The 16117-nt window shown below is 47.4% G+C and overlaps 1 protein-coding gene across 5 annotated transcripts in view; it reads left to right on the forward strand.

The window, feature by feature from the left end:
• LOC130213441 (gastrula zinc finger protein XlCGF57.1-like) overlaps positions 1–16117 on the forward strand; it is a 31566-nt gene that overhangs the window by 2278 nt on the left and 13171 nt on the right. The window contains exons 1-2 of one of the 5 annotated variants that reach the window (XM_056405971.1): positions 1243–1981; positions 2051–2187. The exons of 1 other annotated variant lie outside the window; for it this stretch is intronic. In XM_056405971.1, coding sequence (XP_056261946.1) covers positions 2169–2187 — 19 coding nt within the window. In that variant the 5' untranslated portion in view covers positions 1243–1981; positions 2051–2168. Of the gene's footprint in view, positions 1–1242; positions 2188–11244; positions 13785–16117 lie in introns of those variants that run through there. 3 more of the 5 variants (XM_056406043.1, XM_056445207.1, XM_056405883.1) reach the window with 3 other exon arrangements.

The following is a 16117-nucleotide window of genomic DNA, read 5'->3' on the forward strand; positions in this document are numbered from 1 at the left end:
AAAACAAAAGGAAGTTGGTTCATGAATGACTTTAACCATATTATATATAATCACAATGTATTTTTGTTATTACTATCATTATAGGGCTGAGTCAGAGCGGAGGACCTTTTGTTCTTAAACTGTTTATTATCATTATTTAGATTTGTGGTCAGAACAATAAAATGACTGAAGTTGTGGTTCTAAAAGCTTTGAGGTTTCAAACAACATGGATGTGGTGTGGTGACAACAACAAAAAAGTCACCTGCACCCCCTGTTGTCACCTTTTTCACCCCTCATGAGTTTGCAGGTATGATATATATATACACACATATGTATATATATATATTAGTTCTGTGAAAAATAACGCGTTAATTCAATTTCAGGTTTAACTAGTTATTTTTTTTAACGCATTTAACGCATGCGCAGAATGAGCTTCCAATCCGTCTGTTGTTGGTCGTCGGGACGAAAAAAAAGTCACTTGCAAAATGAGCTTCAATCCACCACTTCAATCTGAACTCTGTCCGCTCTCATGCAGACGGTCTGTTCATCGGTAATGATCCTTCCGCAGGTTCACCTCCGGAAACCTTGTTACGACTTTTACTTCCTGTAGATCAGGGTCTCAACACGTCGATCGCGACCTGCCAGTCGATCGCGGCGTAGTGTCGGTAGATCGCATGACATTAAAGAGATTGGCCCGCCCCCTGACATGTTCTCTAGAGCACGTCTTTGTTCTTTTATTAAACTAAACGTCTGTTGTTGATCGTATCTCCACAGCAGCATGTCATTTCTGTCTCTTCGCGTTGCGTTAACACTTATCGATCTCCGTCTCGCGCGCCACAGAGCTCCGTGCGCGCGCATCGGGACCGAGCAAAACAAAAGTCACTTGTCAACCGGTGAGGTTTCAACTTTGCAGCGGTGTCCCCGCCGTCCCTTTCATCACGGCCCAGTTCATGAAGAAAACCCACACAGTCAGTTTGCCTCAGCAGCTGCTAGAGGAAGACTAGAGGCCTTTAGATTGTATCATGGTGGAGTTCATGGTTGACAAACAAGAGAAACATGTTCTGTTTAACCTCCTGTTACCTTTACATTTACTAACATATTTTACCCTCGGGGTCAATTTGACCCCAGCAATTAAAACCTCCAGAAAATTATTAGAATTAATATTGCTTCCCAAGTTTAAGTGTGAGGTACTTTATGTTTGTTTGTTGACTACCTAAATAGCCCTTTAAATAAATAAAAAGTTGATATTTCTGATATGTTTGACACAGTGAAAAACAGCCTGGGGTCAAATTGACCCCAAAGAACACCGACATTAAACATTGAATGGGGTCAAATTGACCCGAAAGGTAACAGGAGGGTTAAACATTCTGTTTAGGATGAAGATGTATTAATGTTCCATCTGGAAGAAAACTGCTAAATAACTGCTGAGTTGCAGCACCATTGTATAGAAGAATGTATAAATGTATATATCCGTCTTTTGTCATAAATCTCTATGTTCTCACAAAATATACCGAAAATATCGGTAATATGTGATTAATCATGATTAATCCACAAAAACCTGTGATTAACCCGATTAAAAATGTTAATCGTTTCACAGCCCTAATATATATGTATTATATATATGTATTTTATATATATACACATATGTGTATGTATATATATATATATGTATATATTAGGGCTGTCAGCATTAACGCGTTAATCTATGCTATTATTTTGGCCGCGATTAACGCACTAAAATATTTTAGCGCAGCTTTGTTTACTTCGGGTGACGCGGGCGGAAAGTACTCGTCACACGAAACCGTCGCCATGGTTGTCAATCCGTTTGTCTGTCAACATTTTGCAAAAAAAACAACCAATGAACACTCAGTAAATCACAAGGACCTCCCACCTCCCAGGTGAGGCTCATTAACAACCTGTCAGTCAGAAGCCAGAGAACACGAGGAGGAGCCGCAGAGCCACGAGGAGGAACACGCAGCCAGAAGAGATCCACCTGAACCGGGTAAGAGTCTCCACCAAACGTCACGTGTCCGGTACGTGTCACGGTGCTGACTAGTCTTGTATTTTACAGAGAGGATTCACCAGCGCCTGCAGCTCCACCTGCAGCTCCACCTGCAACTCCACCTGCAGGCCAGCCTCGAGGTCTCGTGCCCCGGAGGACCACCAGCATGACACGATGACGTAATGTCATGCTGGTGAAGCCATATTGTAAATAGTTCAAGATTCAAGATTCAAGATTCAAGATGTTTTATTTGTCACATACACACACAGGGTGTGCAGTGAAATGAAAGTGGCAATGCTCAGCAGGAATGTGCAAGGGCAACAAGTACACACTATTTACAAATAAAAACAACACAATATTTACAGTAAGTGTGTGTGTGTGTGTGTGTGCCTAAGAGGGGCAGTTGTGTGGGTCTATGTGGGGGTCCTGGTGAGGTCGGAGTTCACAATCCTGATGGCCTGAGGAAAGAAACTCCGTCTCAGTCTCTCTGTTCTTGCAGCGTGACTACGGAGGCGCCTGCCTGACCGCAGCAGCTGAAACAGTCTGTTGTTGGGGTGGTGAGGATCCTTCATGATCCTGCCGGCTCTGGTTCTGCACCTCCTGGTGTACAAGTCCTGCAGGGTGGGAGTGTAATTCCAATAGTGCGCTCAGCCCAACGCACTACTCTCTGCAGAGCCTTCCTGTCCTGAGCGGAGCAGTTGCCAAACCAGGCTGTGATGCTTCCTGTCAGGACGCTCTCTACAGCTCCAGAGTAGAAGGACTGAAGGATCCTCTGGGAAACTTTAAATTTCCTCAGCTGCCTGAGGTGGTAGAGGCGCTGCCTTGCCTTTCTCACCAGAGTGTCTGTGTTTGTTGACCATGTCAGATCCTCGGTGATGTGGACTCCCAGGTATTTATACCCGCTCACCCTCTCCACAGTAGTCCCGTTAATCCCCAGTGGTGAGTCGTCCTCTGTTGTTGTACCCTCCTAAAGTCCACAATCAGCTCCTTAGTTTTGGTGACATTCATGATGAGGCTGTTGTCCTGGCACCAGAGTGACAGATCAGCAACTTCCTCCAGGTAGGCCTTCTCGTCGTTGTCGGAGATCAGGCCCACCACCACTGTGTCATCCGCAAACTTGATGATGGTGTTGAGCTGAACCTGGCCACACAGTCATGTGTGTACAGGAGTACAGTAGGGGCTGAGGCGCAACCCTGGGGGATCCTGTGTTCAGGGTGAGGGATTTGAGGTGTGTCTGCCCACCCTGACCACCTGTGGCCTGGCGGTCAGGAAGTCCAGGATCCAAGCACACAGGGGTGTTCAGTCCCAGCTCAATCAGCTTGCCGGCCAGTCTGGACCGGACTATGGTGTTGAAAGCTGAACTATAATCAATGAACAGCAGTCTCACATAGCCCCCCTCTGGCTGTCCAGATGAGAGAGTGTGGTGTGCAGTACCTGGGAGACAGCATCATCCGTGGATCTGTTTGGGCGATAAGCAAACTGCAGCGGGTCCATGGAGGAAGGGAGGAAGGCGCAGATGTAGTCCTTTATCAGCCTCTCAAAGCATTTCATGACCACCGAGGTGAGGGCCACGGTCGGTAGTCATTCATACATGCTGGAGAAGCATTCTTGGGCACAGGGACAATAGTGGATCTCTTGAAGCAGAGGGGAAGCACGGACTCAGCCAGGGAGAGGTTGAATATTGTGGTGAACACTGGAGCTAGCTGGTTAGCACAGGTCTTCAGTACCGCCCAGATATGCCATCTGGACCTGCAGCTTTCTGGTGTTCACCTCAACAGAGCCCTCCTCACACTGTGCTCGGTCACAGAGGTGTGTGTTCATCCCCAGCGGTAGAACTCACCTCGGCTCGCTTAAGTGTTGTTGCTAGCGCTGTTGTTGCTAGCCTCAAACCGTGCATAAAATGAGTTCAGGTCGTCCGCTAGGGATGCGTCGGCACTCACCATTGCGGTCTGCTCTGGTAGTTTGTGATAGTCCGTAGCCCTGCCATAGGCGCCTGGTGTCGCGCTGCTCCATCTGTGATTCCACTCTGTCTCGGTACCTCCTTTTTGGCGTCCTTCACCGCCCTCCTCAGTCCATAGACCGCTGCCTTGTACTCGTCCATGTTGCCGGATACAAGACCGGAGTTATAGGCAGCAATGCAGGCGTTCACAGCTTCACGGATGGATCTATCAACCACGGCTTTTGGTTAGGAAAGATCCTAACTTTTACCGTGGGGACGATGGTGTCCGCTAAGCGTTGCTATGAGGCTCATTGCTACTTCCGCAAACTCGCTGACGTCACTGGAACTGGATTGGATCATGTCCCAGTCGGCGATAAGCGTCCTGTAGCTCAGCCTCTGATTGGTCAGACCACCGCATTCGTTCCTCGTCACTACCGCTTCCCGCGATCCTTTGTTTATACTCCGGAAGCAGAGAAATGGCGGCATGGTCTGATTTCCTAACGGAGGAGAGACAGCCTTGTAGCCTCTCTTGAGTCGCGTATAGCACCGGTCCAACGTTCTTTCCTCTGGTAGCACACGTAATGTGCTGGTGAAAGTTCGGCATGACTTTTTAGGTTTGCCTTGTTAAAGTCCCCAGCCACCACCACAGCCGTCTGGATACTTGTTCTGATGCCGACATAACACATCATGTAGGTCCGATAGTGCTACGTCGGTGTCCGCTTGTGGTGGAATGTGACGGCTGTGGTGATGACCGAGCTGAACTCCGGGGAAGGTAGAATAGACGCATGAGATCGTCAGATGTTCCAGGTTCGCGAGCAGGAACGAGAAAGAGTCTTAATGTTCTTGGGGTCAAACCACATGTTGTTTGTCATGAAGCAAACCCTCCACCCTTAGATTTACCAGACTCTTCCGTTCTGTCTGCACGGAAAACAGAGAAGGACTCGGTTGGGCATATGACTCGATCCGGCACCAGCGGGTCAGCCAAGTTTCCGCCAGACAAAAGATGTTACAATCCGCATGTCCCGTTGAATCTGATCCTTGCCCTAAATCATCCATCTTATTTTCCAGAGACTGGACGTTAGCAAGAAGGATGCTGGGCAAAGGTGGACGGTGGGCTTGAACTCTCAGTCTGTTCGAATTCGCTCCGTTTCCCTCGATGTTTTCGTCGTCTCCCGTAGTAGCGGCTCCACTGTTGTTGTTTGGTTTCGTACAATCTCTGCCGGCCACGCTGGATCGATGGAAAAAGTGGACAAAAACCCTTGTTTTGCGCAAAAGTTTATGTCCAAAAGTGTGCTGCGGTCGTATGTTGTTAGTGCCGATGTGTTTGTGGCAAAGAAAATATTAAAAATAAACACAAAAACTAAAAGAGCGCACAATCTCCGCGGAGCTGCCGCGACGGCGACTGGACACAGCCGCGCCATCCTCCGCGCCATCCATCCTAGTCTGTGTCAATAGTTGTTTTCTCAACATGTATATTATCAAGAATATATATTTATATATTTTAATGTACAATACATATTTATTTGAAGAAAAGAAAAATGTAATGGTAATTTTTTATTTGCACACACCCCATGAAGCTTCATCTGCAGTGTGAAGTCATGTCTCAGTCCCATGTTTCTCATCTTGGTGAACGTGTGATATATCTTGAATGTCAACTTGCTGCTGTCACGCTGCACGGCGTATCGATGCTAACAACGTATCGTACGTAAACAACAATGTGATTTAGCATATTCTTAGAATCAATACTTCATTTGAAGAGCGATCAGAGCTGCTCCGTGTCGAGCGGTCTGCTTTCACAGCGAGAGAAGAGGCGGAGCTTTGGAGTCTTCAGCTTTAAAGATAAGAAAAGATGATTCCAGAAGATAAATGTTTATGTTCTTTGTCTCCAATGCAGACAGTCGGTAAAGTTGTGTAACTCTACAGCTGCTCATCCTGATGAACTCTGGATCATCTGGTCAGACTCAAGGCCTCATAGTGGATAACCAATGCTCTGACGGCTCCATGTCATTTCATTCATATCCTGCTGTGGGCTAAAACTAATATTACTGCCATTTGTTAAGTGTTGAACAAGTTGGTAAAAAGTGATCCATACAAATGTTTTATTTATTACTATTATAGATAAATATACCAGTATCTTATTGAATTCAGGTATCATGATATTTATGGCAGGTATAGAAGTTATAAGGTTAGTATCAGTGACAACCAGGTAGAGGCATAACAGACTCGAGGGACAGACTCGAGGAACAGACTCGAGGAACAGAGTCAAGGGACAGACTCATGGAACAGAGTCATGGAACAGACTCATGGAACAGACTCATGGAACAGAGTCAAGGGACAGACTCATGGAACAGACTCAAGGAACAGTGTCAAGGGACAGACTCATGGAACAGATTCAAGGGACAGACTCAAGGGACAGACTCATGGAACAGAGTCAAGGATCAGACTCATGGAACAGAGTCAAGGGACAGACTCATGGAACAGACTCATGGAACAGACTCAAGGAACAGACTCATGGAACAGAGTCAAGGGACAGACTCATGGAACAGAGTCAAGGATCAGACTCAAGGAACAGACTCATGGAACAGAGTCAAGTATCAGACTCAAGGATCAGACTCAAGGAACAGACTCATGGAACAGAGTCAAGGGACAGACTCATGGAACAGATTCAAGGAACAGACTCATGGAACAGATTCAAGGAACAGTCATGGAACAGACTCATGGAACAGACTCATGGAACAGAGTCAAGGATCAGACTCATGGAACACATTCAAGGGACAGACTCATGGAACAGACTCATGGAACAGAGTCAAGGATCAGACTCAAGGAACAGACTCATGGAACAGAGTCAAGGATCAGACTCAAGGAACAGACTCATGGAACAGACTCAAGGAACAGTCATGGAACAGACTCATGGAACAGAGTCAAGGATCAGACTCATGGAACACATTCAAGGGACAGACTCATGGAACAGACTCATGGAACAGAGTCAAGGGACAGACTCATGGAACAGATTCAAGGGACAGACTCAAGGGACAGACTCATGGAACAGACTCATGGAACAGACTCATGGAACAGACTCAAGGGACAGACTCAGCCGACTCTCACATGTCTGCCCCTAGAGATGCTCACGCTAAACACATTCCATCGGGAGCAAAGAGGGTTTTGTTAGCGGAAGGATTTACGTGACAACATCCGGTTTTGCAAAGTTAGCGGAAAGAACCACGTGAAACAACATCCGTTTTTCAAAATAAGATGTCGACAAATCATACACTAACAAATAAAAGTAAACAATGAACTGATTTTGTATCTTTATAGATCGTTTCTGAGATTTAGCTTAAATTATGCTAACATTAAAACATTGTTACTGCACCAAGGAAGAGTTTATAAAAATAAGTCAGACTTTTGTATGTTAAAAAAAGTCCTGTAAATGGATTTCCCCAAGAGTTCCAGGAAATGAATAATGCAGATGTGTTCCATACATATCTGAAATCCCCTACAATAGCAATCAAACAATTGTAATGTTTCAATTAGGACATTTTTCAAAGTAAAAGTCCTAAATGTTTAAAGAAATCTGTAATTTATTTAATGTTTGAGGTGCTTTATATATGTATTTCCTCATAGTCCTCGGCAATAATGCTACACAATAAATAGAATGCTTCAATCAACACCGTGATCGGTATTATCGGATCGGCAGATACTGATTTCAGTGATCGGCACAAAAAACCTGATTGGTGCATCTCTACATATTTGTTTTTACTATCATTCTAGGGCCTGATCACTGAGCTCCTCAGAGCGGAGGACCCACCTTTAGGACCTCTCTTGGTTAAGTAATGGTAGACTGCATAACGGGAGCTCTGCAGAGTGCCACTTCAACAGGTTGACGTGGCACAGCTGATCGGGTTTCCTCCTTCCTGGTTGCTTTACTCTGTAGTTCGCTTCTCCCTGGTTTGTAAGAGTACAAGAGCTCAAAGGTGACGCCTGTAGAAGCTTGGGGAACCTCCCTAACTGCAAACATCAGGACGGGGAGGAGCCGGTCCCTGTTGCGCCCATCTCTTTAAATCGACTTCCGTAGTATCATTCTGAGAGTCTTGTTGAGCCTTTCTACGAGTCCATCAGTCTGAGGGCAGTACACTGGCGCCCTGAGGTGCTTGATCTTTAGGAGGGAACACAGCCCTTAGTGACACGAGACATAAAAGCGGTCCCCTGATCGGTCAGTATCTCTTTTGGAAGTCCTACTCTACTGCATAGAAGCCGTTCTTTGGAGATATAGATAGATAGATAGATTTAATCCCTAGCAGCAACACACAAGAATGTGATCTGGCAAGGTGAACCTTGTACACAGCGTTGATGTTGGCCTTCCAGTTCAGTCGGCTGTCGATGGAGACGCCCAGGTACTGTAGCCTTTCTGAGGAGGATAGCCTCGAGATATCAGGTAGCATAGTCCACCAGGATCAGAATATACTGAAGCCCTCGAGCACTCTTTGGTCGGGGCCCTACAATATCTAACCCAATCCTTTCAAAAGGGACCTCAATAATGGGGAGGGGGATCAGGGGATTTCTAGATGAGGCCACAAGTCGACAATCTGGACCACATTTGCAATAACTTTCAACTTCCTTGTGAATGCCTGGCCAAAAGAACTGCTGTAAAATCGTGTCTCTTCCAGTCTTCTCCCGCCATCAATGGTTTGTGAACTCATGTATAATTACTCCCCGAGTCCAGCAAAGCTTCCACATCAAGAATCATTCTGCGTAGAGGTGTGTAGGCTTTGCCATCCTCCTCCCGTCCCCCACCACCTCCACAGTATCCAGAGGACCCCCCCAGCACGCTGCTGGCCTTCTTCATCGTCTTCATCAGCGTGGTCAGCCTCTTCCTGTTAGCCATGCTGCTGCTCCAGGAGACACTCCAGAGAAGATGGCTGATGCCACCACGGGGTCAACGGTCTTCAGGAGGGCTCCCTGCACTGCAGAGGACCTCAGCCTCCTCACAGGAAGAGTCTGCTCTGTCCCTTTTATAAAGTGGGCGTGGTCAGCCCAGTCCAGCTTGTTCAGGTGAACACCCAGGTACTCAATGTCCAGTCCCTGGATGCTCACTGGTACCGGAGGAGAGCGTTTCCCATCAGCTCCTTGGTCTTACTGGAGTTGATGTGGAGGCGGTCATCCACCTGCTCCTCCCTTCCTCCCACCGCTCTCCGTATGATGCGGAACCCGTCGAGTGCCGCGTGTCTGGAGTTAGCTCCCTTATTCAAGTGTCCGTGAACACCATGAGGCTCGCTCTGATGGCGGGTCACTGCCGTCGACTCGTCCATCTTGTTGACGAGAGACCTCACATTTCCCGTGACGATGGAGGGCAGGACAGGTTTAAAACATCTTTTCCTGGCTCGACGTTTCACCGTTGCAGGGCATCCCCCCTCCTTCTCCGCAGCTCGCGGGCACCATTACATGTCAATTAGCTGACGCTTTTATCCAAAGCGACTTACAATCCTGTTACGTTCATACACCGTAGACGCAGCTACAGGGAGACATTCAGGGTTAAGTGTCTTGCTCAAGGACACATCGACTAGGGCGGGCATTGAACCTCCAACCCCTTGATTGAAAGACGGACCTGCTACCCACTGACCCACAGTCGCCCACATCAGGTCTCACCTTGGGCAGCAGCCCCGCCGGGTCCCGGAAAGCCACCAGCTGCTCCCTTGAGTAAACATGGTCTCCATGGCTGCGTGCTGGGGCCCCAGACACGGTGGTGAAAATAGCAAAAAACAGCAGAAAGACCATGACGAGCTCGACGTGTCTAGCTGCCATCGTATAAATATATACACACGTATATCTCTGAGGTTTGAGCACACTCTCCGGTCCCCCTTGTTGAAGATGGGAACCACCGCCCCGGTCTGCCAGTCCATGGGCACTGCTCCAACTTTCATCTGATATTGAATAAGCATGTCAGCCAAGACAGCGCAACAAGGTCCAGCACCTTCAGCCTCTCAGGGCGGATCTCATCCAAGGAGCTTTTTGACTACCTCTTCGACAAGGAAATGGGTGCAGCCCAACCAGGCCCGAAAGGACTTCAATTCAGTTTATTTTGCATAGCCCAATATCACAAATTATGAATTTGACTCAGTGGGCTTTACAATCTGTACACATAGACATCCCTGTCCCAAGACCTCACATCGGATCAGGAACAACTCCCTTGTTCAGTGTGATGGCTTCCCTCACCCCATGTCCACTACACGGTTCTCGGGTTGCTGCCACCGCACCGATGACCTTCCGTCCACATTAGAGGCTTTGAACATTGTCCACTCGGGTTCCATGTCCCCAACCTCCCTCCGGATGTGAGAGGTTCATCCGGAGGTTGGAGTTGAAGACCTCCTGGAACGGGTCCTCGACCAGACGTTCACCGTTCACTCCGTTTGGGCTTCCAGGTCTTTCTAGCCGACTCAATCTGATCCACTCCCTATCAGCTGGTGATCAGCTGACTGCTCTGCTCCTCTCTTCACCGCCAAGACATACAGGTCACATGATACCATCACTAAGTCCATCACTGATCTCCGGCCCCAGGTGTTCTGGTACCAGGTCCACTTATAGTCTCCCAGGAGGAGTCGGCAGGACCCTTTCCAGGACCACAGACTCCAAGAAGGCTGGATACTCTGAGCTGCTGTTTGGTGCATAAGCACAAACAGTCAGAGCCTTACTCCCCAACCCGTAGGCGCAGGGAGGCGACCCTCTGGTTCTCCGGGGGAAACTCCCGCCTAGCACCTCTCACCCTGGACAACTCCAGAAAAGGACAGAGTCCAACCTTCTCCAAGAGCTTGGTTCCAGAGCCAGTGCTGTGTGGAGGTGAGCCCAACTCTATCTAACTGATACCTTCTACTGCGCCAGCTCCGGCTTTTTCCCGCTAGTGAGGTGACGTTCCACGGCCCTAGAGCTCGTCTACGCTGCCAGTAATAGGCTCGCCCAGGCCATCGGCCTGCTACCAGGTCTACATAGCACTCGACCCCGCTGCTTGTCCCGGCGGTTGTTGAGTCCAGCGGGTTGCTACTCCATGTTCCGTCGGGCTGAACCCGACCTGGCCCCTCTGGCTCCGGAAGGGTGTCTCTGCGCCGGGCGAGGTGGAAAAAGTCAGCGGGCTGCTCTGCATCAGATTTCTTTCAAGCGGTCATGGTCTGATATATCCTATGAGGAATACTACCAATCTTATACTAAACTACTAATTTAAAGCCGCTGATACTATGAAGCTATAACTTCAGTATGATTCGTTAGTTTTGACCTCATTCATTCTGCAGCAGCTTGTAGAGCATCAACACTAATGTGTGTTTCCTGTTTCCTGCAGATGTCCAGCATCTGTCGGAGAATAAAGAGCAGAAGGACTGGCGCTCCAATCTGGACCAGCAGGATCCAGTGCTCTCACACATTAAAGAGGACCAGGAGGACCCAGAGCCCACATACATTAAAGAGGAACAGGAGGACCTCTGGACCAATCAGGAGGGAGAGCAGCTTGTAGGTCTGGAGGAGGCTGGTATCAGGTTCTCATTCTCTCCTGTGAAGAGTGAAGATGATGAAGAGGAAGCTCAGTCCTCTCATCTTCATCAAAGACTAACTGAACACATGGAAACGGAAGCTGATGAGGACTACAGAGGACCAGAACCAGACAGGAAGTCAGATCCAGAACCCGATCCAGACAGGAACTCGGATCCACATTTACAACCAGTTAATAAAGACGATTTTTCGGACTCTTCTGAAACCGATGACTCTGATTGGTCACAAACCAACGAAGCCCGGTTCGGCGTCGAGGCTCAGAAAGACAACGGAGTCTCTGATAGCAATATCGGCTCTTCAGCGAAAGAGAGACCGTTTCCATGCTCTTATTGTGGGAAAAGTTTCAGCTTGAAGGGCAATTTGAACCGACACGTCAGAGACCACACGGGCGAGAGGCCGTTCCCGTGTACCGGCTGTGATAAAAGTTTCAAAGACAGCGGCTCGCTTACAGCTCACATGCGGTGTCACACCGGCGAGCAGCCATACAGCTGCTTGTTCTGTCGGAAGAACTTCAGCGGGCAAGGAAACATGACCCGGCACATGAGGATCCACACCGGAGAGAAACCCTTCACCTGCTCAGTGTGCAGTAAAAGCTTCCACGTGAAGGAACACCTCAACCGACACATGAAGTATCACACGGGGGAGAAACCCTTCCGCTGCTCCATTTGTGGCAAAGGGTGTGCTCAGAAAACCGACCTGAAGAAACACATGAGGGTCCACACGGGAGAAAAACCCTTCAGCTGTCCCTTCTGTGAGAAGTGTTGTGCTGAAAAAGGAGACTTGACCAAACACATGAGAGTTCACACGGGAGAGAAACCCTTCAGCTGCAACGTGTGCGGGAAATGTTGTGCCCAGAAGGGGAGCCTGAAGATCCACATGAGGGTCCACACAGGAGAGAAACCGTTTCGCTGCTCTGTCTGCGGCAAATGTTTCACTGTGACGGGACATTTGAAGAGACACATGAAGCTCCACGCGGCCGATGGTGGTGGAGGCGGAGCCGATGGTGGTGGTGGAGGCGGAGCCGATGGTGGTGGTGGAGGCGGTGCCGGTGGTGGTGGGGGAGCTGAAGCAAATTCACATTCAGCCAAAGAACCACAGGAAGTTAAACCTGAACGCATGATGGATTTAAATTATTTAGAACACAACATGTGATGTGGCATTCTGAGACCAGATCACAAGTCGAGTCCAGTACCTCAATGCTGACAGTCACATGTTCTGTTTCTAGACCTGAAGCCAAGACTGTCAGAACCCATCAGGGCCCGGTTAGGATGTGGAACCGGTTCTGATACAAAGGAGAGCTCTTGGTACCCAGTAAGAAGTGCTGACGGTTGTGTTTCTGAGGAGGTTCATGCCGACATGAACTCAGTCATGGTTTAAGGATCCGACCCCCATCAGAGCTGAAACACAGGCTCTTGTAGCCAGCGGAGCTTTGCATTGTGGGATGTGGGACTTCTGGAGCTGGATATCTTCTTGATCAAACCTCGTCTTTTAAAATAATTCATGAAACCAACAGAGACTGGGTTCTTTTACTCTGTTATCTTTAATTGTGATTTCCATTAAAACCAAATTCAAAGAATTCACAATAATCGATTGTATATATAATATAACTAATATATGTATTTCCGTATATTAATCTGTTTGAGTTAAACAGCTCATAATTTATCTCTAATATCTATTTTCTATCAGTGTCCTTTATTTGATCATTTCTTACCATTTCATTTTGTAATTTTACAAGTCTACATTGGACATGTTTTGTATAATTACAGCGTTAGAATTTACTTCAGCGTAAGTAGAGCTTGAACTCACCATATTGGAACTGAATGTAACCTTCGTTAGCTGGTTACTTTTATTATTCTGAACATAATGGGAATACATGACAAAAAGTTTCTCTGCAAACTACAACGAGCTAACTACAACGATCTAACCATATGTAGCTAACCATAAGTAGCTTACCATGACAGTCTAACCACAACTAGTTAAACCTAACTTGCTAACCATATTTAGCTAGTTAGCGTAACTAGTTAAACATGCCAGCGTTAGCTCTCCTACATATTTCTACAGATTATTGTTCATGTAAGATTTCCAGGATCAGATATCAGAACAAATTTATGCTGATCTTCTATTGTGACTGAATATTTATTTATTATTCATTTGATGTTGACGTGGTCCATTGATCCGTTTATTGATCTGTTATCTGCATCGAAGTGTGTTCGAAATAACAATAACATGTTCTCCTGTTCTAGAGATGGACCAATCAAATGTCGTTATTTATATGATATATATATATATATCAAACAAAATTTAAATAACATTAAAAGTTTATTTCAACCTGAATTTGTCCCGTCTTCATTCAGTTTAAGTTTACTGGTCGAGTTCAGCTTATTAACAATAACATTACACTATTGATAGTTCTATTACCTTCTTATAATATTGTCATTATTCACATTAATAAATACTATGACATCGTTATACAAATATTGTGATATTCATGACTACTATTAATGATAATCCAACTATTATTGTTATGAATATTATTCATGCATTTATATTATTAATATCTCTATGTTAATATTGATAATAATACATTCATTTTATAAGGCGCCTTTCAAGGCACTCAAGGTCGCCGCACAACATATTTAAAAATGGACACAATTAAAAAGCAGAACAGTTAAAAAGCAGAACAGTCTGCAGCAGAGCAACCAAGAGGGGAACAGGTCAGGCATAGGCCTGCCTGAAAAGGTGAGTTTTGAATAAAATGATAGAGTCAATGTTTCTGATGTCAGGGGGGAGGGAGTTCCATAGGCGAGGGGCAGAGCGGCTGAAGGCTCGTGACCCCGTGGTGGACAAACGAGCTGGGGGGACAGTCAGGTTGATGGAGGAGGCAGACCTGAGAGACCGGGTGGGGATGTTGATTTGGAGGAGGTGAGACAGGTATGGAGGGGCGAGGTTGTGGATGGCCTTGAATGCATGGAGCAGGATCTTAAAGTCAATGCGGTGTTTGATGGGAAGCCAGTGGAGTTGTTGTAGAACAATGATGTGCAGATGGAAGGGTGTTGGTGATGATGCGGCAGCAGCGTTCTGGACCAGTTGGAGCTCATGGAGGAGTTTGTGGGGGAGACCAAAGAGGAGGGAATTGTTATCCAAGCGGGAGGTGACCAGAGAGTGGACCAGGATGGCGGCGCTGTTGGGTGTGAGTGAAGGGCGGAGGCGGTTGATATTCCGGAGGTGGAAGTCGGCAGACCGGATGGTGGTGTTGATGTGAGTGTGGAATGACTGTGCTGTCGAGGACGACACCCAGACTCTTCGCCTGAGGAGAGGGGGAGACCGAGGAGTTGTCTATTGTCAGGGTGAAACTGGGATGCTTGGTGAGAGTGGACTTGGAGCCAATGAGGACAACCTCGGTTTTATTGCTGTTCAATTTGAGGAAGTTTGAGGTGAACCAGTCTTTGATTTCCTGTAAACAGGCACAGAGGGAGGGGGGCGGGAAAGTGGAAGAGGGTTTGGAGGAAACAGAGAGTTGGGTGTCGTCCGCGTAACAGTGGAATTGAATGTTATGTTTGCGGAAAATGAGTCCAAGTGGGAGGAGGTAGATGATAAACAGGATAGGACCAAGGACAGAGCCCTGGGGAACACCGGAGGAGAGGGGGGAGGGGTGTGATGTGAATGATTTTATGAGTTCGGCCAGAGAGATATGAGTGAAACCATGAAAGGGGTGTGTCTGAAATTCCAATGGAGGCTAGTCGGTCAAGGAGGATGGAGTGGGAGATGGTGTCGAAGGCGGCGCTCAGATCGAGGAGGATGAGGATTGATAATAGACCAGAGTCCGCTGCCATGAGGAGGTCATTTGAGATTTTTATGAGGGCTGTTTCTGTGACGGGGCGAAGACCGGACTGGAACTGTTCAGAGAGGTTATTGTTGGAGAGGGGAGTCTGAATCTCAGATGCCACTGTTTTTTCTAGGATTTTAGAGAGAAATGGTAGGTTGAAAATGGGACGGAGGTTATTGAAAATGTTGGGGTCTAAACCAGGTTTCTTGAGTATTGGAGTAACAGCAGCAGATTTGAGAGGTGATGGGACAGAACCAGAGGGGAGGGAGGAGTGGATGAGGGCTGTCATCAGGGTACCAGAGGGGGGAGGGAGGTTATAACCAGGGAGGATGGGAGGGGGTCGAGTTGGCAGGTGGATGGCTTGGAAGTCTGGATGAGTTTTGATAAAACGATGGCAGAGGGGAGTTGGAAGCAGGATAGAGGTACAGAGAGGGAGGGGGGAATAAAAGTAGAAGGACAACAGGACGTATGTCAGTTGCTGATGGATGGCAGCTATTTTCGTGTTAAAAAATGACATTAGGGAGTTACAGTGTTTAGTGGAGTAGAAGTGAGGGGGAAGAGAATCAGGGGGGCGGAATGAATTGTTGACCACAGAGAAAAGGGTCCTGGTGTTCCCAGCACCAGCAGTGATTTTGTTTGTAAAGTATTGTGATTTGAGGAGAGGGCGTCTTTGTATAGGAGGATGTGGGCACGGTGCATCTGTTTATGAAGAGGGAGTCCGGTTTTGGTGGAAAGCCTCTCCAACTGACGTCCTTTGGCTTTCAACTGGCGGAGGTGAGGGGAGAACCAGGGGGCCGAGGGGGGAACGAGACAGTCCGGGTTCTGAGGGGAGCAAGTGAGT

This window comes from Pseudoliparis swirei, chromosome 1, assembly GCF_029220125.1.
Source record: "Pseudoliparis swirei isolate HS2019 ecotype Mariana Trench chromosome 1, NWPU_hadal_v1, whole genome shotgun sequence".
In the NCBI taxonomy this organism is placed as follows: Eukaryota; Metazoa; Chordata; class Actinopteri; order Perciformes; family Liparidae; genus Pseudoliparis; species Pseudoliparis swirei.